Source organism: Asterias amurensis, chromosome 16 (assembly GCF_032118995.1).
Source record: "Asterias amurensis chromosome 16, ASM3211899v1".
Lineage (NCBI taxonomy): Eukaryota > Metazoa > Echinodermata > Asteroidea > Forcipulatida > Asteriidae > Asterias > Asterias amurensis.
In genome coordinates, this window is record NC_092663.1 from 5,611,148 (window position 1) to 5,638,096 (window position 26,949).

Below are 26,949 nucleotides of genomic sequence, written 5' to 3' on the forward strand. Positions count from 1 at the left end.
AACATAAACTTTACCCCACAATATGGAGTCCCTGGTTGAGTTCAATAATAATTCTTCAGTAACGGGTATGTTTTCCTATTCCCAGCCCTAAGCCTTCATAAATTAAAACTTTTAGCCCCAAACGCACAAAAGCTCTGTGAGTGTGATGATCACTGACCATGCAGTCAGTAACAAACAAGTAAAAGATGTACGCCCCAAATTAATATGCATTTTCAGCTTATACATTTTTTGTATCCCCTCATTTTTTAAATTCATCCAACTTAGTTAGTGCATTTATATAAACATTGATAACTTTCATAAGAAAAGATCACGATTAGATAAAGGAACAAAGGACATTATACCATTGATACAACCATCCGGTTACACATCTATATTCCGACACCCCTATGTCCCGACAACCCTATGTTCCGACAATTCAGCCTATATTCCGACACCCCTATGTTCCGACACCCCTATATTCCGACAGCCCTATATTCTGACACCCCTATGTTCCGACAACTGAACCTATATTCCGACAACTGAACCTATATTCCGACACCCCTATATTCCAACACCCCTATGTTCCGACAAGTTGTTTCGCACATTATTACTCTGTTGATCAATAACAACACAACTTGTTTTACAGCCAGGTTTCCCGGTGAATTTCGGCCGGGATTAGGTTTGAACATTCATAAGATGAATTTGTACTGTTTAAAAATGATGGAATCAAATTAAGATAATCGGTGCTTTGCTATTGTTAGATGCGTGTCCGACGTGTTGATAACATTTCATGAGCCTTCAATTAACAAAGATTCCAACCCTCTACTGCTACATAAAGATAGGTTACCGGTACGTTTATTGACTAAATTGCGGTCAGGTGAAGTTTCTTTAAGTCGCACCGTTTTTCTTAAAAAACAAATGACAAACACAAAATATTGGTGCAGGTTGTCGGAACATAGGGGTGTCGGAGTATAGGTTGAGTTGTCGGAATATAGGGGTGTCGGAACATAGGGGTGTCGGAACATAGGGGTGTCGAAACACAGGGATGTCGGAATATAGAGCAGTCACCCAACCATCCACCCCTTTCGGCTGCGTTTGAGGAACAAGGAATAATAAACAAATCTACCTCTTCACCTGAAAAAATTACCACTCATCCACAAGTATAGACTCCTTCTTTATTAACTTGTTGTCAGTTTTTCACAATAATGAAGCATACATTGACAATAAACGGTTTGGTTTCTCTTGAGTTTTAATGCAACAATAGTTTGTACAAAATGTGGCAAATTGTTTTGCTTAGAGCCATTAGACTCTTTCGGTAAACAGTTCTGTCCAAGGCCCACACTTCGTGTATCACAACTTATATATAAAATAACAAACCTTTTTTAATGTTGCTGATTTTTGCTGTTTGACATTTAAAACATTTTCCATTTATTTCCCTTTAAAAAGCTTTGGGAGCCACAAACCCTGAGGAACCAGGGGTGGATTTCACAAAGGTAGTCCTAACTTAGGACTAGTCATAGGCAATGCTAAGAGATAGGACTGGTCCTAAGTTAGGACCAGTAACTCATCCTAACTTAGGACTGGTCCTATCTCTTAGCATTGCCTAGGACTAGTCCTAAGTTAGGACTACCTTTGTTAAATCCACCCCAGGTCATCATTGAAAAAGCTAGATTAGAGATTTCTGTCATTATGTAAAAGAACAACAATTGATCCTACCAAGATACACAGATGTCACATTGTGTCTTCATGTGTTAGGACTATCAGTCACGGCGTTATAAGGGAGTGGGCGATGGCAACAAGTAGAGTTCTCATCACTCAGTATTTTGAGTCTCTGTGGGTTGTCATTTCCTTCCTAAATGATATGTACTCACTATGATTGAATTTGGGGCACGCCAGTCTTTCTTGGAAGAGTAAAGAACAAATGTTGCTAATCAGCAAGTCATCTAACAGGCTTTTATAAATACCTCCCTCCTGCCCTGAAAGGAAATGCCCTTTAAGCATGTCCCTGTAACAGCTGGTAAATGTACAAAAACATCATAATTGTCAGTTTCTGTTCATCTTTAAAAGAAAAAGGGTCTGTTCTAAGATTTTAAAAAGTTGATTTAGCCGATTGCAAACTGGTAAAAATGCAAAAAAAATTAATGGCCAGATGTTTTGACCCTAGCAGAGTCTCCATCAAAAGCTTAGTAAAAACACAACAAACATGAACAGGTAACTAAGTATTTTGTTCTAAGACTTGTGAGTGGGGTTAGTCCCAAGATTTTGACCATTGGGCTCTAGGTGTTCAGAAAGTGATGAGGTAACCAAGTATAAATCAGTTTAGAATAAGATGCATTGATTTGTCATGACCCTTGACATACAACAGACCAATGATGGAAGAGGTTTCTGTTAACGGACATATTTACAGACTTTCAATTATCTGACTAAATAGTAGATAATTTAATTACAGCTGACACTACTGCAGTATAAACTTGAAAACAAACATGGCTAATATCAAAGGAATAAATTAATTAGAAACGATTGAATATTTTTTGTGTACTGAAAATGTGTACTTATCAAATTTAGCCTGAAAATGTATCCAAGGCTAACTTAGCAAATGTTGCCTGAAAATGTGAACTAAGTAAATTTTGCCTAAAAATGTTTCCAAGGCTAGCTTTTTTATGTACTTGGCAAATTTGGCCTGAAAGTGTACTTTCATAGCAAATGTTGCCTAAAAATGTATACTAGCAAATTTTCCCTGAAAATGTTCACAAGGCTATAGCTTTGTGTACTTGGCAAATTTTGCCTGAAAGTAAACATGTAGCAAATTTTGCTTGAAAATGTGTACTTGTCAAATTGTGGCTGAAAATGTGTACTTTATAGCCTTGTGGTTTTTTTTTATACAAAATGTTAAGCCTTATATTCACATTTTCAGGTGAAATTTGATAAGTATACAAGGCTATAATAACCTTGTAAACATAAGGAAGTATGAACCAGGATTAAGATTTTTATATCCTACAGAAACTCAAGACAACATCAAGTTCACAATAGATGGAAATTCAATTACTCGATTCCAAACTGAATTAGATTTTTAATTGAGTGTGGTCAATTATGATCCGCTGTGAAGAATGACAGGATTCGGTGAAGATGAGGACTGATTGACGACACCATCCTGTCTACATTTGTCTCTCTATTACTAAAGGTTAAATGAATCAACACTTACAGGTACAAAGTCTTCCCTCTACATACTTAGAGCCTTTTGTCAATGCCTTGGTGGCTAGGTACAGCTTTTGTAGAGCTGCAATCCCAAGCAACTGGAAGAAGAGACATCTCATGAGAGTCAAGTAGCAAAACCATGCGGGCCTTTTACAACTTGTTTGCATTTTTTATGAATTATTTATAGAGTACGAACTATTTTTTTGTAACAAAAGTCAAGATTTAAAAGGCCCTCTTGGTTGTACCACTTGACTCGCAGGAGTGTTCTCCTCTTCCAGTTGCTTTGGATCGCAGCTGTACAAAGCTGTTCAAGCCACAAAGGTCTTGACAAAAGGCTAGCATCCAGTACAGTCACTCGGGATAGCTACGGGATAGCTTTAGTTGGTTGAACTGTGGACATTATCTACCTTCTATGGTAGGTCCCCGTGGGACGTCTCAAGCAAGTTTGACGAGATATTTCAGGCTGTCATCTTGAGGCCTAACCACCACCCTGAGGATGAAATCAACAAGAAGGAAGACATTAATAAACTACAAATCAAGTAAGCGTAAAATAAAATACAGAGGGGTTTCGGTTGCTGGAGCAAAACGATAAGATATAATAGGGTGCATTTTGGCGACTTTAACCATAACCGATGAGTCATACCAATAATCAACAAATGGCAAGTTCAACTGTAACAATTTTAGGTTAAGTGATGCTTGAAGCTATGCATAGTGTAAAAGATAAGAACAAACTATAAATAACATTAAACTTGCAGACACAACCCTGTATTGATTCTCTTTTAAGGGAGCTCTTGCCTCCGTTGCCCCTGGTATCGGCCTTAGTGCCCTGCAAAAGTTTCCCATTGACTTTAAGACTTTCCAATGAAAGTGCCCTTTGAAAAATGAAGAAATCCTTGCCCTTTCAAATATGAAATTCCAAGCCTGAAAACTAAAACATTTACATAGATTATGAAGATTATTAATTATTTCTATCTGGTAATGAAACCCAGTATGCCTCGTGAGTGAACTTAATTGTTGTAGCGTACAGGCAAACCTTAGGAAACATAACAAGGTTGCATCCTATGTGAGCCAGAAATACTGGGGTTAAACCCTACTCTTCCATGACTAGCATTCTGGATTTGTTTGTACTACTAATCCTAGTACACAGGATCTATGGCTTAATGTCCCATCCGAAGGATTAAAGCAATTATAGTAAAGTATCTTGCTCAAAAGACAAGTGGCACAACCTGGACTCAAACCAACACTCTGCTGATCTTCACCGCTCGGACACAACATGCTACTTTGAGCTTTGCCAATCTAGAGAAGATATGTTGTTACACTAGACCACAGAGATTGTTCAAAGTCCAACGTTCAATTTGCAGTTTAATGAACTACGTACATGTAATTGACTTTTAATATTATAAAGGCAGTGGACACTATTGGCAATTACCCAAAATAATTGTTAGCATAAAAACTGACTTGAATGAGCAATGGAGAGCTGTTGATATAAAACATTGTAAGAAACAGCTCCCTTTTAAGTAAAGTAGTTTTCGAGAAAGAGGTACTATTATTTTACTCAAATATTAAAAGACTTCAGGCCTGAAGGCATCAGGTATCTGAAAGCACACTAATTTGTGCAACAAGGTGTTTTTTCTTTCATTATTCTCTTGCAACTTTGATGATCAATTGAGTCAAAATGTTCAAAGGTTTGTTATTTTATTTTTATGCACATGTTGGGATACACCAAAAGACAATACTGGTCTTTGACAATTACCAAAAATTTCCAGCCGTCGATTTCACAAATCTCTTCCTAACTTAGGATAAATCTTAGGACTTAGGACGAGTCCCAACCCTGCACTGTAACATGCAAACCTTAAGATTAATCCTAAGTTAGGATGAGTTACTCGTCCTAACTCGAGATAGGATTAATCCTAGCATTTTGTGAAATCGACTGCAGTGCCTTTGTCAATGAGAAGAACACCAACCATTTCCCATCCATTCCTGGACCCTTAAGTATAACACAGTTCCATCATTTGATTATCAATGTGTCATACAAACCAGTGGTGACTGTTATGGATTATTTGTCACGCAATCCAATTCTAAGTGTTAACAACTGTACCTGTATCTGTTTCACAGTAATCTGAATTAAATCCCTTTTGAATCTCACTCAGATAGGTCAAGGTCAACACTGATATTGACAAATACTAAGAAAATATTCTCTTGCCATTTTCCGGTGATGGCCTGTGAGCATAGTTTTGGTCCTGATGCAGTATTTGCTCAAAGCTGGCCTGTGGATGAAATTATAAACTCTTGCCCAATAAAAGTACGCACTCGGCGTGCTCTCCAAAGATTTGATACTGAGGGAAGGCACGCTTGTGCAGTAACTGGGCGAGAGATCATAATTCCATACAGGTCTGCTATAGCACTTTGATCATGACGACACTTTGAACCAGGATGTTGAGAATCACATTTCAACAAAAACTTGTTTTACATTTCTTACACCATTTTTTTAAATATTAAGTTTGGTTTTATCCTTACACCCATATGTTAGCACTGTATACTCAGTACTTTCCAGAGTTCTGTGAAAAAACAATTACAGGCATATTACTTGTGGGTTATTTGAAATGTTATTTATCTTAAGGTTGAAAGACACGGACACTCTTGGTAATTGTCAAAGACCAATCTGCTCACTTGGTGTATCTCAACGTATTTACAAATGAACAAATCTGTGAAAACTTGAGCTAAATTGGTCGTCAAAGTTGTGAGATAACTAAGAAAGAAACAACACCCTTGTCACACTAGTTGTGTGCTTTCAGATGCTTGATTTTAAGACCTCAAAATCTAATTCTGAGGTCTTGAAATCAAACTTGTGGAAAATTACTTCTTTCTCGAAAACTAAGTCACTTCATAGAGGGAGTTGTTATTCACAATGTTTTATACTATCAACAGCTCTCCATTACTCTTTACCAAGTAAGGTTTTACGCTAATTATTTTGAGTAATTACCAATAGTGTCCACTGCCTTTAATGAACAAAGATTGTGCTTGAGGTCTAGGTACTTACAGGTTACCTTTTTATGATGGTGCTGTTTAGCTTGGGACGGTCACATTATATTCTTCATCTGTTTCTAATCCAACATCCTCCTATAACAGACATGACAAATACAAACCTGCATCAACAAACCTGCCACATACTGACAACAATATGGGCCCAATTTCATAAAGCTGCTTAAGCATAAAAATAAGCTAAGTAAAAATAAACTTATGCAGACCAGTTAAAATATCCCTGGTTAGCCATGACATGGTGTTTTGGCTAGTAACCTTGTTTTGGTTAGCATAATCTGTTCTGCTTGGCTTATTTTTGTGTTTTAGATGCTCTGCGAAATTTGGCCCCTGCACCCAAACACTGCCATTATTTCATGTAGCAGTAAACAAACATAACTTGACCACCTATATACCACCACGTTCAAATTTACCAACCTGGAAATGTCTTATTTCCCAGTTATGAGTGATTGCCAATTTATTAGCAGTTGTAATAATAGAAGTGAAGCAATACAGGTGTGTGCACTTAAGAAGTTCCCATGTAGACGGCCATGATATTCTATTACAGTCTAATCCTTTGACCGCTGCCCTATTACCAATTTCCCATGCAACTGACTCATGCTCTTTATATATTATATGATAATTATAACTTTTATCAAATAAATGCGCTAACAATATTTTGTTTGGATTAAGAGTGCAAAGAGTGACTTTTCAGAGGTTTTCTTGTGTACAGACAGAGGCTACAAACAGGTAGGTATTGGATTAACCTACATTGCATTGCAGTTAAGCCCGGTTCATACATGTACTTCCTGAAAATGGGATTGCAATATGAATTATGACATTACAGGGCTGTTTTTACAGTAACTGCTTGACGGACCAAATATGATATATTGATCTCGTCCCCTACGTTTGTCTGTTTCCAGAGCTAAACAGCCCCAGATTAAAAGGAACAGTGAAGAATAATTTTTATTTGAACAACTGTTCGTCTGCTTATTTAACCGCCAACTGTTTGTCTGCAAATTAAACCATGCCAACTCTGTCTTAATAATGTTTGAAGATGACAACAAGATGCCTCCTTTAGAAGAGGAATGTGTTACCATGGTATAACAAAACAATTGTTGCACGCTGTAACCAATTGTTGCACGCTGTGACCAATTGTTGCACGCTGTAACCAATTGTTGCACGCTGTAACCAATTGTTGCACGCTGTAACCAATTGTTGCACGCTGTAACCAATTGTTGCACGCTGTAACCAATTGTTGCACGCTGTAACCAATTGTTGCACGCTGTAACCAATTGTTGCACGCTGTAACCAATTGTTGCACGCTGTAACCAATTGTTGCACGCTGTAACCAATTGTTGCACGCTGTAACCAATTGTTGCACGCTGTAACCAATTGTTGCACGCTGTAACCAATTGTTGCACGCTGTAACCAATTGTTGCACGCTGTAACCAATTGTTGCACGCTGTAACCAATTGTTGCACGCTGTAACCAATTGTTGCACGCTGTAACCAATTGTTGCACGCTGTAACCAATTGTTGCACGCTGTAACCAATTGTTGCACGCTGTAACCAATTGTTGCACGCTGTAACCAATTGTTGCACGCTGTAACCAATTGTTGCACGCTGTAACCAATTGTTGCACGCTGTAACCAATTGTTGCACGCTGTAACCAATTGTTGCACGCTGTAACCAATTGTTGCACGCTGTAACCAATTGTTGCACGCTGTAACCAATTGTTGCACGCTGTAACCAATTGTTGCACGCTGTAACCAATTGTTGCACGCTGTAACCAATTGTTGCACGCTGTAACCAATTGTTGCACGCTGTAACCAATTGTTGCACGCTGTAACCAATTGTTGCACGCTGTAACCAATTGTTGCACGCTGTAACCAATTGTTGCACGCTGTAACCAATTGTTGCACGCTGTAACCAATTGTTGCACGCTGTAACCAATTGTTGCACGCTGTAACCAATTGTTGCACGCTGTAACCAATTGTTGCACGCTGTAACCAATTGTTGCACGCTGTAACCAATGCTGTAACCAATTGTTGCACGCTGTAACCAATTGTTGCACGCTGTAATCAATTGTTGCACGCTGGGTCCAGGGTTTTGTACACCCTCGGGGGCAAATGGCACGCTCGGCTTTGCCTTGGGTGTCATTTGCCCCCCTGGAGGCTATTTCCCCCCTCAGGTGCCATTTGCTCCCGCTAGTGTACAAAAACTCCATTGTTGCATGCTGAGTCCAGGGTTTTGTAAACCATCGTGGGCAAATGGCACGCTCAGCTTTGCCTTGGGTGCCATTTCCCCCCTCTGATGCCATTTCCCCCGCTAGTATTAAAAAACTCCACTGATCCCATTACAGCGGGTCAAAACTGTATACTGTACAATGTACTTACAAATAATTGTTTCTTTGTCTTAGGATACCCTTCTAGGATGGCGTTGACTATATCCATTGTCTGTAACAACAAGTTAAAACAAAAGTCAAATAGATTCCTTAAGAACAACTTCAAGTTTAAAGCTTTTTGTAAACTCTGTTCAAACATTATGGGCAAACTATGCACTCAAATAACAAACAATTCAGTTTTACTTGGCCAGGTCCAGCCGTCGATTTCACCGAACTTTTCCTATTAACTTACAATTAATCTTAGGGTGGCAACTGCCTTGAGAGGTCACACAGCACAAGCGCTTGTAATTCACAGTAAAATGACTGTCAAACTTGTTGAAATAATGACAAGAGATAACAAGAAAGGGAAGTTACTGACCATTCGTTTTCTCTTCTTCCACTCTTTGACATATTTGGTCTGATTGGCATAAATCCTTTCCTTCTCTTGTGGAGTGACATGATTGGTCATAGATTTGATGGTAGTCAACCTCTCTTGATTGTGCTGGATCTGCAAAGCATCAACAGATAAAATAATAAGGGATTTGAGGCATTGAGTGGTGAGGTATCAATATAAATTTGGTAATAAGTGGTAACACCATGTGTGTTTGCCAGGTAGAGTTTGTTCTTTTGTCTTGCTTTATATTCTACTACCGCGGAGAAGATTTATCGGATTGTCAGTAGACTTCTCAGTTCTGAAAAGAACTGTCCTGCTTTTTTAACTACTACATGGGCGGAAGGTAGAACATCAGCTGGGACTACTACATGAGCTTTTAGTGGATAGTTATTAACTTCACTAACAAGAAGTTAGTTTATAATTGGTCTCAATGTTTGGACTAGCTGGCTCTCGTTAACCCTCTGTCACTCTCTCTGAACTATCTTCCCCTCTTACCAATATGAACCAAGAACCTTATTGAGATTCAAACATTTCACAAACACATTCGAATTCGAAATAACATCAAAACAAGGTCAAGATGAAGGAATCTTTCTAGAAAGTTCTAAGGACTCAATCAAATAAAGAGGAATCAAATAAAGTGAGTAACAGGAAAGAGAGTTAAGATGATAGAGGGTTAAGAAGGTAATTAAAGAAGAAATAACTGGCAGGATATATTGATTATAGGTTATCATTCATCATAAGACACAAATCTTGCTCATCTCTCTAAATGCTTCAAAAACAGTTATTTATTATTGATTACTAAGACATCAATCACTATGGCCACCTGGACATTATTCACAAGGTTTCTTACTTCACAAAGTAGGATTTGAAACTTTGCATGGTGGACATACGATATGGAAAGGTTTGCGGTAACACCATGTAATGACTATTTCGAGTTGGGGGGATCTGAAATGAACCGTTGGTTTCGGTTTCAACTCCTGAACTCTCCTGAAACATACTGTACTTTTCAGAACCACCCCAACTCATTAAGAGACAGCCATTACATGGTATTACCACAAACCTTTCCATGTTGTACTTTACAAAGGTTTAATACAAGACTAATGTAGAGTCTGTGTATGCAACAATTGGCCTTGTTTGATATGGGACACTGTATTGCAAGTGCATGCATGTGAAAACGAGTTTATCTTCAACGCTCATATAAGTCAACCTCGTAAAGAAACGATGCACGTTTAAATTTTAGAATGTAATTTTTGCACCGACTGTATGCGGAGCGTAACACATTGACACTCACAATACGCACAGTGCAATATAAAAACTGGGAGTAGGTTATGGCTTATATCACACTCCGGTTTGAGCATCTGATTGGAGGATTAGCGCGTACTGGAAGATAAAGACTGACAAAATGTGACAATCAAGATATGAAACTCACCTCTTGATTGACTTGTTCCAGTCGTTGCTTAGCATCTTCTGTACTCATTGAGCTGTCAATCTTTCTCAACTCTAGGAACAAAAATTATTAATAATTCACGCATCCTTAAATAAACACAATTTGCAAAGGACCCAGTGGATGTTGTTTTAATGATTGATTATTTCCCACCTCTTTCATATCAACTATGGATAATGCTAATTCAAGCATTCCTTAACTTTTTTTCCTGATAAAATCATGACATTCGAAAGTACATTTTTCCAGTCAAAAAAACAATTATCCCAGTATTTGAAAAACTATAGAAAGTAGAAAAGTTGTACCTTATACACAGGGTTGCATCTAGACACATTTTAAGAGGTGGGTAATCAATCAATTTTGTCAAAATCCACTAAGGGTGAGAGGATCAACAAAATAATTTGTGCTTAATTATGGGGTCATTAATGCTGACGAGTAAGCTTCAGTCATGATGCCAGGATTTAAACTGTTCATGTTTAAAGGGACCATGCAATAAGTTGAGTGGCCTTTTGACTGTGTTCTTTTTCTGTGATATTTGATACTCCTTCTCATTAGCTGTGTCTCATGATCAAAGTGGACATCATTTTGATGTATTCTATATGGGAAATCTGCGCTGGGCGGCACAAATGTAATCTGCTCAGAGTGCTGGGCAAAAATTGTCCTGTTTAACATCAAAGCCTATGATGTCGTCTATTTCTATTCTGACAGACTGTTTTGGGAGGCGTCGTGGTTTGGCTATGGAACCTGTTTGACATCCAAACCTACAATTGTTAACTAATATAGTTCTATTTTGAGTAGAATGTTTTGGGATGTGTCTTAAACACTAATTACCATTTTCCTGCTGCTTACAAGTGCTTTGTGACATCTGTAACTTGCCAGTGAGATCATTGATTTCAGCGTCCATGCTCTTCAGCTCAGACTCATCCACTGCAGGAAACTGACTCTGTTGACAAAAACAAACAATGAAAATAACCATTGGTTAGAAACATCAAAACAATTTATGTTGTTGATCAAAATTTGTGATGCGAATCAAACAAAAGGTAACTTTTAATTTGTTGATACATTTGAAAAGAGCATAATCTATGCTTTTAAAAAAGATGTGAAAGTAGATAAGATAAACCAAGAGATATGAGTTGGGCACCTGTCACAATCATCAATGTTAACTTATTGTAACTTTGTTTTGTAACCCGTTTCTGTGAAGCAATACTTTTCTATACCAAGGAAGTTTGGGCCCAGTTAACACCCATAAACCCTCGATCAACCATCATTGCTTTTAAACCAAAATGGCGTATTCCAAAATGGACAAACCCATTCCCACTCAGCCCAGCCCCACAATATGTGGTATCTACTCCTGAATCGTTTGATGATCCTAGTTGAAGATTCATGTGATACAAAGAGACAGCTGAATAATGACATGCACAGAAACGAGCCTGTGACAACGCTTAGAAATAGTTCATTTACTTGGGGAAGACTTAAGCCTGGGCGACTAGTGCGACTAGTGTCAAAGTCACAACTATTGATTGCTTAGCCGAGTCGAAACTACCGTTTTTCAACTACTCAATTAATCATGCCGCCATGACTAAAAAATAGTGTCGACTACCTGCTTGGTGAACCAATGTGCTCACAACTATTCATGACTATACAATTTACTTACTTTCTTTACATCATTGACACATCCTTCAATCCTTTCAGCCCAAATTTTACTATATTGCGCCTGCGACGAACATCTGACGCAATGGATCTTGGGAAAATTAGGTGTGACTAGTGTCAAAGTCACGACTATTTGAGGCACGACAAGTCGAGTAGTAAATTCAACAAGCCGCCCAGGCCTAAGCAAGAACCACTTAACCAGTTCCCACCCAAACTTTATTCGAACTACCTGATCAGCGAAATACACTTTCTGCTTTCCGTAAATCTTCTCTTTGATTTTTCCATTTTCAGCCAGATCCTCCAGAGCTCGAACAACAGCCTGCAAAAAAGGACAAAAACATGTTTTAGAAAAATAAAATGTACTCTCATTTACAGCAATTGTTACCATCAAAAGGCCAATGTCTTTATTTGGTTGCTCTTTACTGTTTCAATACAACCAAAGATCTCTTTTAGTATATTTTGGTTATTTCACACTTTGGTGGTGTTTAATGGCCAAGTGGTCAGTCACACCAGACTCAAGCTCTGGTGTTTCCGATCAGCAGAGTGCGGGTTCGGTACTAGTCGTGACACTTATGATGACCTAAAACATTTTCCTAGCAATCTTTGTGAGCACATTGTACAATAGTTCATTGACTTCGTGTGTTTTATTGTAGTATTTCAATCTACCCATTTGTATTTAGTGATTTGTGATAATTGTTGATACAAAGGAGTTCTTTGTCTTGAGTCATTGTTGGCAAGGTCCCAGCTCTCTCTACAGTGTATTGTTTCTAATAATGGTCAATAGATCTTCGTAGATTCATGTCAGCCTAATCCTCAAATCCTTTTGAGCTCTACATGAAGATTTGATCTACAAGTAGTAGGAAAATTCTATACCCCACCAGGTGGTAGGACTTTATCATGTTTGGCAGTCACACATGTATTAATGACTGTGTTCCATACAATCTCATTGTGTCAGGGCAAAACGTTGTAAATGTATTTCGGCTTTACAGAAATGTTGTACTCGAAGACAATAATCTGTTCAAACAAGTTGTATCTTGGCACGGACTTGTTTTGTTTTAATATCAGAAATATTTCAAGCAAGATACAACATTTTGACAATTTCAAATTCACAGGTAGCTGAAAGGGTTTTAGATCAAGTTTTTGGCCACACTATGAATCCCTATTTACTGTGAATGAAGATGTTACCTGTAGACGTTTCAGCCTCATTTTAGTGTTTAAATTTTTCAGGAATAAAGTGAAAATCACAGAGGAATGTTTTCAAGAGAGTCCTGAAAATCTGTTGTATGTGCTAAACTAACTTTCAAGATTTTGTTTACAAATATCTCAGAAACTACAGCACCCCAGCAAGTACTATTAAAATAAAAGGGAAGCTTTCCGCTCTCATTATCTTTAAGCTGTGTAAGTTGAATGAAATCTGTGGACACTGGTTTTGTGTCATACAAAAAGATTCCGAACACTTTAAGCAGGTTTGCAAGTTGAAGGCTGCATAGAAGTAAATTTAGAGAATGGAAGCTTACAAGAACCTAAAAAGGAAACAATTAATTGGTCAAGTATTTCCAGCAAGCATCCTCTTTCTCAATGGCAATACAAATGGGCTCTAACTCACACTGCATTGTGGCTGCACCACTAGCCAGCGCTTTTGGAAACAATTTCTAAATTGATAAGTAAAGCCTTTATTTCCGCTGAAGTCCGATTGAACTGAGTCACAGTTAAAGTCTGTTTAAGAGCAACATTTATTTATCATCAGATAAGTGCTTCAAGGTCGATAATTGCAATATATACATAAAAGGTTGTTAAAGTGAAAAATGTGAATATAAGTTTGAAAACATTAATAAAAATCAAGAAGTAAATGTTTTTCTTGGAGGTTTTCACCGAGCTGGATTTTCTGAGTATTTTAGAGTGGGGTGCCGGTTAAATGTTTTTATCATATCATGTTTGTTGTTGATGGGGGAGGGGTAGAGTTGTTAAATCAGTTATGTTCGGGAAGATTTGGAACCACTATCTTTTCTGCAAAGGAAAGTAGAGAAATCTATTTAAAAAGCTGAAAACCACATTTTTAACTAAAAACTATTATCAATAAGAATGTGAACTGGGTATCATTATAAATAAGAATGTGAACGGGGTATCCTGAGCATGGTTTCTTAAAGTCGAATATGTTGTCTTAACAAGAAATGTCTTTAAATTTGTAAATGAACCTCCCCTATAATAAGAAATATTGTTGTCCTCTAAATAAAATTTGACTCCAAACAAAAAAAATCAAATTTCCATGGTCCTTTATTTCAAATTCCACTGTACAAATTTACATCTTATGGACATTTACATTACTGTTAGTTGTCTGTTGATCTTGTTCATGTAAATAATTCCCCTTGATTTTTTGAAATTTAATTATTGCATTTTTCCCCTATCTTTTTTTTTTCATTATAAATATTTCTACATGAGCAGCATCAAAGACACATATCACACAGGTTTTTACATTATTATTATATACAGGTTTATAAAAATCATACAGGAAAACCTTTTTCTCAAATACTACCTTACTTCAGAGGGAGCTGTATCTCAAATTGTTTCTATGCTAAAGAAATTGTTTAGTAATTACAAATACACGTAGTGTACAGACTCTTTTGTGTACAGTTGTATGTAGATTATGTCTAATGTAAAAATAATGTTGGATGATGTCCACCCATAGGAACCCCATAATTTCTCCAACCAGCCCTGATGAGTAGACGCCTTTTATTCACTTCCTGCTACAGCTTTCAACCACCCTTCCTAGTCAAATTTCTTATTTAGTATCCTCAAAGACTCATAATGGGCGGAACAGAGGAGGGTATAACTTAGCAGACTTTAGGCCTCTCTTATTAAGTCCAATTTCCTGGTCTCGTAAATTTTGTTGAACTTTTAGAGGGAAGCAGTTAAGGTTGTAAATTTAAGTAAGTTTAAGCCTCCAATCTGTCCCAGGTTATTCATGTTAAGATCTATTCCAAAGGAATTAATTTAATACAGTGAAGGAAATGACTGTTTCCTGTGAAGCTTGCATTGCTCACATTCAACCAAAAAGGCCACTTCAAATAAACTTGCCAAAAAAAAAACAATTTTGAAAGTGTTAATTAGTAATAGTCCACACTAAGGCTTGATACTTCACAGAGGCAACAAGGGCTATTGCCTCCATGCCCCCTAGTAGTTGCCTTGGTGCCCTTGAAACGCTTTTAGTGGAAATTTACAATTACCCTATAGCAAGGAGAAAGCGCCCTTTCCCTTTCAAAGATGAAGCATACAGACCTGAAGGTCACTTCAAATAAACACAGCCTGAAAAATCAATGTATCAGTATAATGCCAAGTAATCAACCACAATTAAGGGACACTTGCTGGTTTTATCATCAACCTGGGTGTGATCTCTGGCAGGCCTGTTTGCTTTATTTTTGAAAGGGCAAGGGCACCAATTCATATTCACCTTGGTAAAGGGCACCCTATGAGGAAATTGTAAATTTCGAAACAATGATTTAAAAAAAAAGTGTAACTTCAACGCGGTGTTTCTCCAAACATGAAAGTTTGGCTGCCTGCAGTGGCTAAATTTGCCCTTTGTGGAAACAATGACGATAATGTCTGAAAGTGAAATGCACAAATATTTCTAGACAGCATGAGCATTGTACCCATTTGCACCTAGCAAATTAGCACAAGTCTGTCTACAGACTTCAAGACAAGTATGGCACTATTACAATCTTATCATCATTTTTAATCAATAACATTTGCCAATCTTTCCAAATCGTGATGGTTTGGGCAAAGTCATTGGTTTTCTTTCAATGACTATATTACTAAGTGGCATATAACACCCTTCATGCTTAGCGTCTGTACTGCGGAAAGATTTACTCTTTTTACAAGTTTTATCCGTGCTACTGTGGCCTTTCAGTGTAGAAAGCCCTGATGAATCCAAGCAGTGGAAAGTGTCTGTGATGGGGGAAATCCCATGCAAGTTAAGCGCAGGTAGACTCGCACTCAGCGACTGATGATTTGGCATTTCTATCTTCACTTTGAAGTTTGCTTCCATTGGCCTGATAGTGTTTAACTGGAAGGAGCTGGTTCCGCGAGAGAACTCTCCCAGTTTCTCGGCGTACGCTTCAATGTTTTCATAAGCACAGCTTGCTCTGCATGCCACGGAGTCTGAGAATCGTCGTTTTGATGCTGTACTGTTATTCTGATTAATAGCGGTCAGTGAAACAGCAGCTCGAGCTTCTTGCGATAGATGGGGCGGGTACCCAATTGGTTTGGTTCGTCTCTTCCACTTGACCATACAGCAAGCAAATAACACTGCAGAAACAAATAAGAGAAGAACACCGACTCCTGGTCCCACTAAGAAAGTAATGTTCTTATACATACTGTCTGTGTTGTCTAATTCCTTTACTTCTGGCTCCAGACTAGTACGAGTTGGTTCATCTGTAAAACCGCCATGCCTACTACTGCTAAGCTCATTTATGTGGAACACATTCAAGTTCACTGTGATGTTAGAAGCGGCTGATGCGCGTAAACCAAGCTCAGTCGTGATGTGGCACATAATCTTGATCGGTCCGTCGGTGTAACCAATGTTCTTAATAGTTATGATCTTCCCTTTTTCTTGTATAACAAATCCATCATAAGGAAAGACACCAATGAATTCCCAGTTGTGATCAACAACGACTGCATCATCTTGAATGCCACAGCTCAGGGAAAGGTCTTCTCCAACATTCACCACCAAACTTGGTGGGTCTATGACTGCAGAGACCTTTTTCCTTATAGGGACAAGACGGCAAAACTCTGGGAAGGTGCTCACAACTAAACTATTGATGGCACAGAATTTAACCGAAACAGGGTTTCCTGTGAGTAGGCCGGATTCCGAGAGCAACGTTGTTCTGTTCTGCAGGAAGAATCCATGAAGAACCATGGAGTTTTTCTCTTGCCAGCTATGGTACACAGCAGTGTTCTTGCTTAGTTTCATTGTATTTTCATCAGCTTCCAAAGGGAAGGGTGAATCACATGAAAGTACTCTTGTCCTTGTAGGTGTGAGTATGATTTTAGATTCAGGGTAAACTTTACATTTTTCATACCCGTCAGCTGGTGGCGCCAGAACTGTGAGCGTGGACAATCCAGAGTAATATTCCACATTAGTTTCAGGATCTCGATAAATGCACTGGTAGCTGCCACCATGTACGTACTGCATCACATTAGTTATCACAAGTGTATAGATGCCAAGCATGCGATCAAAGAGAACTGAATACTGTGATCCCTCCGCTCCATCCACCAGAATGTTCATGTTGCGGCTGATGCGTTGACCATGTTCTGATCGGTACCAATACAGCTTCTGATCTGCACGGGTTGGGTCAGTTCGGTTACCAACAACACACGTAATCACAACAGTCTCTCCAGTAAGAGCCATGATATCGGTTGGCTCCATTTGCCAAGTCGGTTGGCTCAATGTTGATACCACTCCTACGGCAAGAATCACAGCCTGCAACATCTGTCCACCAGTGGCCATTTTGAAATTTGTCTCTCACAGCAGTTTGATTTTCTTTAGCCACACAATTTTTGTAGTAATCTCGCACTGGTGGTTTTCTAGCTGGAACACATTCCCAATGGTTTGTAGTTTTGTTGTCGAACACAAAGAGTTCCTACATGTAAAGCAGCAACTGAGACGACACTCCAACCCACGAATACACAGACTGTGCGCGCATCAAGTTGATCAAGATAAGTGCATAGAGTCCACTGGTGTCATGCCAAGTACCCCTATGACCGCATCTATGGTGATTTGTCACTACATTACACAGAGGTACATGCTGAGGGAGTGCCAAACATAGGCGCGCAGGTCCACTTTTGTCACTTACGAAAGGAAACTGGAAATTAAATTAATACTCCGAAAAGGAAACACGCCTTGCATCATTCTCAGTATCTAATGAGGTATGTCATCAGTGTACAGGTTCAATGAATTACTTCCTATGTTGGAGATTGTGTAGCCCAGGGAGTGGGTCTTGATTACTATGATAGCAATCGTCAATGACTGACTTAATTCTTTGTTTTGGAAACAGACCATAGATTGCTATGGGCAAGTTTTGATGACCCATTGTTCAATTACTCCAAGACACCCCAATGATGCTTTGTCCTTAGGATGGGACGTAAATCCGTTGGTCCCATGTGTTGTGTGTAACGCACATAAAAGAACCCAGATCAAAAAGAGAAGTGGTTCCCCACACAGCATCTTGTAAACCATTACATGGTGCTATAGTACAAGGAGTCGGTCTCATCATTCAAACAAATAGCCCCACTTACTTTGCAGGGAAAAAAAACTGACTGATGAAAGACCATCAACTGAGTGACGGATTAAAGCACTACTTCAGAGAAGCCGCTATTACTTTTATTATTACTAATCATAGATCAACTCAATGAAACTGGATATGAAAAGACTGTAAGAAGGAATCGAATCCAGACATCAAGGTGCGCAGCAGACTGGCCCCAATCTCATGGATCCGCTTTACCGCCGAATTCTGCGCTTATATAATCACCATAGTGCTTGCATGGCCAGTGCCAAATTAATGCGTTAGCTAGGTAAGCGTAGAATGGCCAGTAACGTTACATACGCATGCACACATGCCAAAATTCCCTGCTAACCCATGAAATACGCAAGGTAAGCACAGAATTCCCTGCTTCATCAAGCGTCCATAAGCAGAGCCTTGAAATTAGGCCCTGGTACATGTAAATTCAATGTACTTGTTCAGTAGTCAGCCTGCATTAAAGCAAGTGAAACGTAGAATTTCAAGCTTTTAAAAAGAAAACTATAGGCCTACAACTGAAAGCTTGTGATCCAATGATAGGCAAATCCATAGTTGGAGTCATGATTACATCAGCTGTAATCACTCTGTAGGCTACAAAACTGAAAAAGTGTGAGCTTTAAATCAAACTCATTTAATTTTGACATGACAGCACTTTTAATTGTGTGCTTCCAGATTAAATTGAGGAACTGCAGTTTCTACTCTTGAAAAGGATGTACATCATGCTATGAGAACATAGTCATGGGAGTGCAGTGTGTGAGTTCAATAACTTGTAAATGAATCACAAAGCAAGATCAATGTACTGTATAATACTGAATAATGATTCAGTTCATCCATTATGATAGGTCAAGAGGACATCACGTGGCCATGTTAAAAAGTGAATTATAAACACAGTAAAAAGTGTTTTAAAAACATAGGCGTGCAGCGCAAGCTTACGCGTGGTGTTAATTTACGCGTAAAATCAATATCCACTGACAAAATGTGTTAACTATTAGCACCAGCTGATTTGCACACGCCCATACGCGTCAATGCAATGTTGACCTTTCCCGAAACTAAGTGACAGAAATTTATATTTTTTTATAGATTTTCCAACATTTTTCTGCTTTTTAACAAAATGAGTGGGAATAAAAGGGTGACTCGTCCTGAAAACTGGCAGGGTTGTGACCGTGCGATAGAGGACCGAGCCGAAAGCAAAGGTTTTTAAATGGACTTTCCTTAAGACAGAGTATCCTACGCGGCTGGGATTGGAACTCATGACCTTCCAATTCTAGCGTCTTACAAATTAAACTACCAAGATTGCCCAGTAGCTAAAGGCAGTTTGAATCCTAGTTCAATTTGCACGGGATACTGAATATTAATTACAGTTTTACCCTGACACCAATGATGTGTTTATGTTATTCCAGTAGTAAGTGTTACCTGGTAACAGTGACTGTGTCATCATGTTGGTTAGGATACTGTTTGTTGACCTTGAAATCTCTGAATCAGTATTCCAAAAAGTGCAGGGCTAAGTCCAGGGCTACATGACCAGGGTTAATCCCATCCCAAGTATTTTGGAGAGAATCTTCTTCTGTTTTCGTAAGAATACAAAAGTGACTCCTTTTCTCAGCTGTTTGAAACATTTGAATTGTTTGGCAGAAGGAAGGTCAGTAGACAGTTTTAAGGTTCCAGGAAGACTGACAAACGTCTTGAGGATGTAGCAGGATTCATCTTCTGATCCTTTGTGCCGTCTTGTTGAGATTGTTTAACACCCATTGTGTCAAGAAGCTTAGGAGTCCGATGATGTTATATCTGGTTGAATGATGAGAGACTTCACCCCTGCATTTAAAACTGCATGAGGTCATTTTTGGGGTAACAACAGATCATCCATTTAGAAGTTGTTTTTCTATTCACACAACCCCAACAAATATCCATTGCTATCACCATTATTTTTATTTCTTCAGTCTAACTTGCCGCATCAAACAACGTTTTGAAGAATGTAATGTTTTGAAGTTACAGCACTTACTCAACAATTTATGTACCTCATCTGTCAACTTTAATGAGTAAGAAGCATACGTAGTACTACAACCATGACAACTATTTGCTGAAGTTGTTCAAAAGGAAAGTTTACTCATATTTTAAATTGTGGAGAAAGTTCTCTCTCATTACTTTCTGGTATAGTTAAATAAATGCTGGTCCAGTAAAATATTGTAACCACCAAGCCCTGTGGTCTTGTGGATTCACCCTTTGATTTGCGTATTTACGTCTACCCTCTTAATTCGCGTGTTTGCGTACCCAAAGACACACTGTGAATGAAACACGCACACACAGATGTGGTTCTTAACAGGATGAATCCTGTGGGGAAATCAACAATTTTAACTCTAGTTGTTATGACCTAATTTCCTTTTTAATAAGGAGACTTTAAAATTGTAAGCCACTACTTTAAAGGAACACGTTGCCTTGGATCGGTCGAGTTGGTCTTTGAAAAGCGTTTGTAACTGTTTTTTATAAAATGCATATGGGTAGAAAGATGTTGTAAAAGTAGAATACAATGATCCACACAAATATGCCTCGAAATTGCGTGGTTTTCCTTTTACCTTGTCGACTAACACGTCGGCCATTTATGGGGGTCAAAATTTTGACTCCCATAAATGGCCGACGATGTTAGTTTGCACAGTAGAAGGAAAACCACGCAATTTCGAGGCAAACTTGTGTGGATCATTGTATTCTACTTTTAAAACATCTTTCCAACCATATGCATTTTATAAAAAACGGTTACAAACGCTTTTGTTTTGACCAACTCGTCCGATCCAAGGCAACGTGTTCCTTTAAGATTTAAACTGACTAATAACCCTGGATAGCCATCTCACATCTCAGCAGGTGAGAGTGTTTGTCTACTAATCAAGTTCTTCTGGTAAACTTCTTCTCCACATACCCAAATGGAAACTCCAGTCATACGGCCGCACTGTGCATTGTCCAGTGCAGCACCCTACACCATGGAATGATCTCCCTATTATAGACTTGCTGTTTTATGCCCAAAGAAAAATGTTTTGATACACCAAGTGAGAATACTGGTCTTTGACAGTGTACAGTGCCTTTAAAGGCAGTGTATATTGGTTATCCATACAAATGCATCAAAATAACAAACCTGTGGAAATTTGGGCTCAGCTGGTCATCTAGAATATATTTCTCAAAAACTACATACTTCAGAGGAAGCTGTTTCTCACAATGTTTATATACCGTCATCTCTCTATTGCTCGTTACCAAGTACGTTTTTATGTTAACAATTATTTTGAGTATTACCAATAGGGTCCAGTGCCTTTAAGATCTACACTTAACATACAATGTGCAAACATGTGTAAGATGTCACAGAGAATCTTGATGACAGATGTCACAAGAAGAAAGCATTCAATTGGATTTTAAGACTACCTGCATGTAAGCTTTAAGAATTTGCTTTCTTAAACACCTGCTCCTACCAGGAAGGAGCTTCAATTCTAAATGACTTACACAGCTGAAAAATCCTTACAAGACGCCAGGTAGCTTAATGGATACCACTTAAGGTATGAATCACAACAAATCATACACACACAGATTTAAGGACAGTAAACCTTTGGTACACGTATTGTTTGTCATTCAATCAAAGCATCTTGTTACTTTAATCATAAGTCAGGCATGATATTTGGTCCTTGGAGAGAAAGTGGGTTCAATTTATTGTGTACGATGGCTTACCTAATGTATAAAGTACACATGGTGTGTGCTCTAATAAGCCTGTTTGAGGTATGGCGGACACAATGCTACAACACTGTAAAGTTGTGGTAAATTTGTGCGTATTGACCATAGAAATAGAACGTATGTTATTCAGTGAACTGCGCATTTTAGGTCGACGCAGCGTTTACACGTAAACCTAATGACCACCAACATGGTGAGCGTGGCATCAGTCGTGGCGTGCGACACGCGCGTATCACGCCCGCCATACCTCAAAAAGGCCTATAGACTTTTCAGCACTCATGTGATGAGACAGGGAGGCCTACCCGGCAAAGTTACAATACTGTCTGTCTAAAAGGGCACAATAGAAGGATTTCACATGACATCAATCATTAACCACCAACTTTGATGAAATGTGCACAAGAGCAAGGCTATCATTGGCTGAAAGTTGTGCGCAGCGTGTACAATTTTCCATTGTTTATCATCTAATATGGCGGTCAATGACACTATGTACATCCATCTACATTCGAGGCAGAGGTTGCCCCGCAGCTATGCTGGATAGACAATGTCATTGAGTGTACATGGTAAAGTGGTAGTAGTGTAGGAAAGCTGAGAAGAGCAGTGATTGTCAAAAGAGTACAGGTGATGGTGACGACTCCAGGAGTGCGACCCCATTACAACCGTAAGCAGTATGAAAAGGCATGCTAACCTCTGCCAGTGCTTACTGCACAAAAATGATAGTTTCACATTGCAAGCCGCAAGCTGGCTGCCTAACTTCTTTAAGTTCTTTCTAACCGGGGAAAATAAGCTTGCACCTTAGTAGCAAATTTTTCTGGATTGGTCGAGTTGGCTTTGAAAAGCGCTTGTAACCGTTTGTTATAAAATGCATTGATAAGAAAGATAATTTAAAAGTAGAATATTATGATCCACACAAGTATCACTCGAAATTACACGGTTTTCCTTTTACCTCGTCGACAAACACGATCGGCTATTTATATTGACTCCCATAAATGGCCGACCATGTTAATTCCCAAAGTAAAAGGAAAACCACGCAATTTCGAGGCAAATGTGTGTTGATCATTGTATTCTACTTTTAAAACATCTTTCTAACCATATTATATATATGCATTTTATAACAAACGGTAACAAACGCTTTTCAAAGACCAACTCGACCGATCCAAGGCAACATGTTCCTAAAAAGCAATGCTTTGTAATTGAGTACATGTAGGTGAAGCTCTGATGGAATTTGTACAACCACAGTTCCCCATATTCAGGAATTATACGCAGCATACTCCTACCATGCCTACACATGTAGCTCTTCTGGATACACATTCTACAGCCTAAGTGCTTTAAAAGACTTTAAGCTTCTTAAAGTTAACCACACCTTATGGCTTCAGTTCTAAGACAGACGAGATTTATTCAACTCTTGGGGATTTTAAGGAAAGTGCAACAAATGAGTACGTTTGATGATGCATCATGCATAATATTTCTTATTATAATATTAGGGAGTGGCAGGAAACATTGCAGTTTGTAAACTGTGATGCAGAGGAAATTAATTCATTCAGACATTCAAACTCACATTTATCTCCATACTTTCTTGAACAACAAAGAAAACTTGAACAACGTATAAATGCAGGAATTTGATATTTACAAATTGTTGTAACTGACTCCTAACATGACAGGAGAAGAACATTGTGTTCTTCCTAAACAGTATTTTCCAAGGCCCACACTTCGTGTATCACAACTTATATATAAAATAACAAACCTGTGGAAATTTAGGCTCAATTGGTCATCGGAGTCGGGAGAAAACAACGGGAAAACCCACCCTTGTATCCGCGCGTTTCGCAGTGTCATGACATGTGTTTAAAATAAATCCATAATTCTCGTTAACGAGAATTTGTATTGTTTTTAGTGTTTTCTCAAAAAAGTAAAGCATTTCAAGGAGTAATATTTCAAGAGAAGTCTTTCACCACTACCTTCTGTAAAAACCCTGTAAGTTATTTGTAAATCTGTGAACTTTTTTCTTTTTTTCTGTACCGAAAGGGTCCAATGGCTTTAAACCATCAAAGGACCAGCCATAATCTTAATCCTTATTTACAAAATACTTACTGTTTTTCCAAACTCTTTGTGTAGGTTGTTGAATACATCAATGGCACTGTAAGGTCTGTTCGCACGATTGAGGTAGTCTTCTATCGCAACCCCCACTTTATAAAACAAAAACTTATTTAGGGATTAGAGGCATTGCATTGTGAGGTATAATATTTGGTTTGCGGTAACACCATGTGTATTCTCTTGTCCTTGAGAATTTGTCTACTTTATATTTAGCCCCATAAATCGGTCCAATCCACTCCGTATCCTTGGCCCCAGCACCACTGATATCAAAACCTTTCGCTTCCTTGAAAAACCATCTGCAACGTTCTGCATCATGAAACTTACCGATCTAATGCTTCAGAAGTTACAGATAGCACTACACTTAGAATTGTTCAAATAGATATCACAGATTTTGAGTAAACATCAAGTGAATTTTGCGTGTGAATTTTCTCAACTAACACTCTTTTACCGATATGCCGATTGTCCCCTGACCGTGCGCAGATTTTTTTCCCAGGACAAACTTGTAGAACCATCTGCACACGTTCGTCCTGGGAAGAAAAGATAACCAATCCGCGCTTCATGTACAAATATACGGACACGCGTCTGGGATCTATTCTTTGTAGTTCCCAGACGCGTGTCCATATGTTTGTACACAAAGCCAGGATTGGGGAACCATTCTTTGTAGTTCCCAGACGCATGTCCATATGTTTGTACACAAAGCGCAGATTGAGTATCTTTTCTTCCCAGGACGAACGTGTGCAGATGGTTCTACAAGTTTGTCCTGGGAAAAAAATCTGCGCATGGTCGGGGGACAATCGGCATATCGGCATTAGCGGTAAGTTGAGAAAATTCACACGCAAAATTCACTTGATTTTTACTCAAAATCTGTGATACCTATTTGAACAATTCCAAGTGTAGTGCTATCTGCAACTTCTGAAGCATTAGATGGGTAAGTTTCATGATGCAGAACGTTGCAGATGGTTTTTCAAGGAAGCGAAAGGTTTTGATATCAGTGGTGCTGGGGCCAAGGATACGGAGTGGATTGGACCGATTTATGGGGCTACTTTATATTCTATTGCCATGGGGTAGATTTTTAGAATTTCTTCAGGAGACTTCTCAATTCTGGCATTAACAAAAAAGTAACCCCTCGATCAACTAAAGCAAAATGTCAAGTTGTCAAGATCGTTGAGATATTTTTAAAAGTTCACACTTCATGATGCAGATCGTTGCAGAACGGTATTTGACATTAAATTTACAACAAATTGAAAGAAAGTGATACTGATAACAATGAATGCTGCAGGGGCCAAGGTTTACGGAGTAGATTGGATCAATTTATGGAGCTGGACTTTTAAACCAATGTCTAGCCTAAATTAATAGGGAAAACTGTCACCACTGCCCTCCTGTATATTCTGGATATAGTGTCCCACACCAGCCTACGACCACTACAAAATAAGTAGTACAATTAATAATTGTCTATTGATTCAAACAAAAGAGGGCGCTATCACTATTTATCAGGACGGCCCCCGATTTCACGAAACTCATCGCAAGTAGCGACGCATCGTAGGGTTTGCGATGCGTCGCAGACCTAAGACACGTCGCGGCTGCGACGAGTTCCACAATCCATTTCACCAAACACGTCGTAAGCGCGACGAGTCGCAATACAAACTATTTTCATTCTTAATAAAAACAACCTTTTGGACGAGGATGAACTGCTAAAGTTCTGCGGCTGTTTTATGTTGTGTACAGCTTGGTCATAAAACAGTCGTGTATAATAGTTCATTCAAGATGGCAGACACTCAACCATTTCGGACTAGTGTTTAGGTTTGGGTTTTTTTGGTTGGTTTATAATTATTTATTTGTTGAGTTGTTTTAGTTTGTGTGTTCGTTTGTTATGCGTGTGTTTAGTTTTCTTTTCTTTTATCCGTTTTTTTTTTTTTGGGGGGGGGGGAGGGTAAATTTCCATTTGTTGTCTAGTGTCTTCCCGATTGGTTCACGGAAGTTACGTGTGGTAATTGTTATGTCCTTTCATGCATTTTGTGCGTAACCAAATGAAACATCGCATTCTTACGACGTGTCCTTCCTCGTTGTCAAGGAACTTGCGACAGATCCAACGCATCGTAAGTTTGATGAAATCGATTTCATACGCATCGCAACTTACGACGTGTAACCAGTCGCAACTTGCACTTGCGACGCGTCGCAGTGCTTCGTGAAATCGGGGGCGGACTTGTTTGTTTTACACAGCTCAGTTTTCTGTAATTTTAGTACTAAAAATGATGTATCACATGGGACATAGACTAGAGGAATAAATTAGAAAAATTTATTCCTCCATGATGGGACAGACTCTCGGGAGGACAGAAACTCCTGTCACACCGGCAAGATCCCCTACATAAATCTACATCATGTACACAATCATCAGTGACCATGGCGGTACATTAATTTTGCTTATTGATTGTGTAAATTAATAAATAAAACTTTATTAAAAAGAAAACTTACCATCTCCATCTTTTGACTTGCTCATTCCCAGTGTTACTGTGTTACTTCCGGTCATACACAACTTCAAAACAATGCTGGAATCAAATAAAGTCGACTCACTTATCTTGCGAAAGTTTCAGACATTACAAAGACATTACAAAAGTCACGTTGTACTCCGCAGCTCGAATGTGAATAATTGGGGGAAAACTCCGTGAACGGACGACATTGACAACATGCACAAAAACGACAGCGATTTTGTTTTGGACTGCCCCGCTCTAGTTGCGCGCGCAGATTGCACTGCCGAGTTCATTTATAAGAGACAATTTCATTGGTTTGAAGTTAAAACGTCCATT

General features: G+C 38.7%; 2 protein-coding genes across 4 annotated transcripts; both read right to left on the reverse strand.

The window, feature by feature from the left end:
• Positions 1 to 1,142: 1,142 nt before the first annotated feature.
• LOC139948636 (homologous-pairing protein 2 homolog) lies at positions 1,143 to 26,874 on the reverse strand. Of its 3 annotated transcripts, none has more exons than XM_071946837.1 (9): positions 26,618 to 26,874; positions 24,143 to 24,237; positions 12,292 to 12,381; positions 11,244 to 11,355; positions 10,401 to 10,471; positions 8,957 to 9,085; positions 8,591 to 8,650; positions 6,222 to 6,294; positions 1,143 to 3,664 (listed from the first exon to the last, which is right to left on the reverse strand). In XM_071946837.1, exons 1-8 carry the CDS (start codon positions 26,670 to 26,672, stop codon positions 6,241 to 6,243), a joined length of 666 nt encoding a protein of 221 aa, XP_071802938.1. In that variant the 5' UTR covers positions 26,673 to 26,874; the 3' UTR covers positions 1,143 to 3,664; positions 6,222 to 6,240. The 3 variants fall into 3 exon arrangements, with proteins under 3 accessions (XP_071802938.1, XP_071802939.1, XP_071802940.1); XM_071946838.1 differs by having other exon boundaries at positions 6,215 to 6,294; XM_071946839.1 differs by lacking the exon at positions 24,143 to 24,237.
• On the reverse strand, positions 15,229 to 18,113 carry LOC139949011 (uncharacterized). The gene has a single exon (XM_071947401.1). The coding sequence runs from the start codon at positions 17,563 to 17,565 to the stop codon at positions 15,796 to 15,798; it is 1,770 nt and encodes a 589-aa protein (XP_071803502.1). The 5' UTR covers positions 17,566 to 18,113; the 3' UTR covers positions 15,229 to 15,795.
• Positions 26,875 to 26,949: the final 75 nt, after the last annotated feature.

What these genes read in the sequence shown, in the direction of transcription:
- LOC139949011 (XM_071947401.1), bottom strand. Translation starts at nt 17,565, where the DNA reads ATGGCCACTGGTGGACAGATGTTGCAGGCTGTGATTCTTGCCGTAGGA.
- LOC139948636 (XM_071946837.1), bottom strand. Translation starts at nt 26,672, where the DNA reads ATGACCGGAAGTAACACAGTAACACTGGGAATGAGCAAGTCAAAAGAT. An exon ending in GGAAGAAGAGAAAACGAATG is followed by an intron (nt 8,651 to 8,956) that starts GTCAGTAACTTC and finishes TTGTTGTTACAG; the next exon opens with ACAATGGATATAGTCAACGC. An exon ending in AGACAAAGAAACAATTATTT is followed by an intron (nt 6,295 to 8,590) that starts GTAAGTACATTG and finishes TGTCTGTTATAG; the next exon opens with GAGGATGTTGGATTAGAAAC.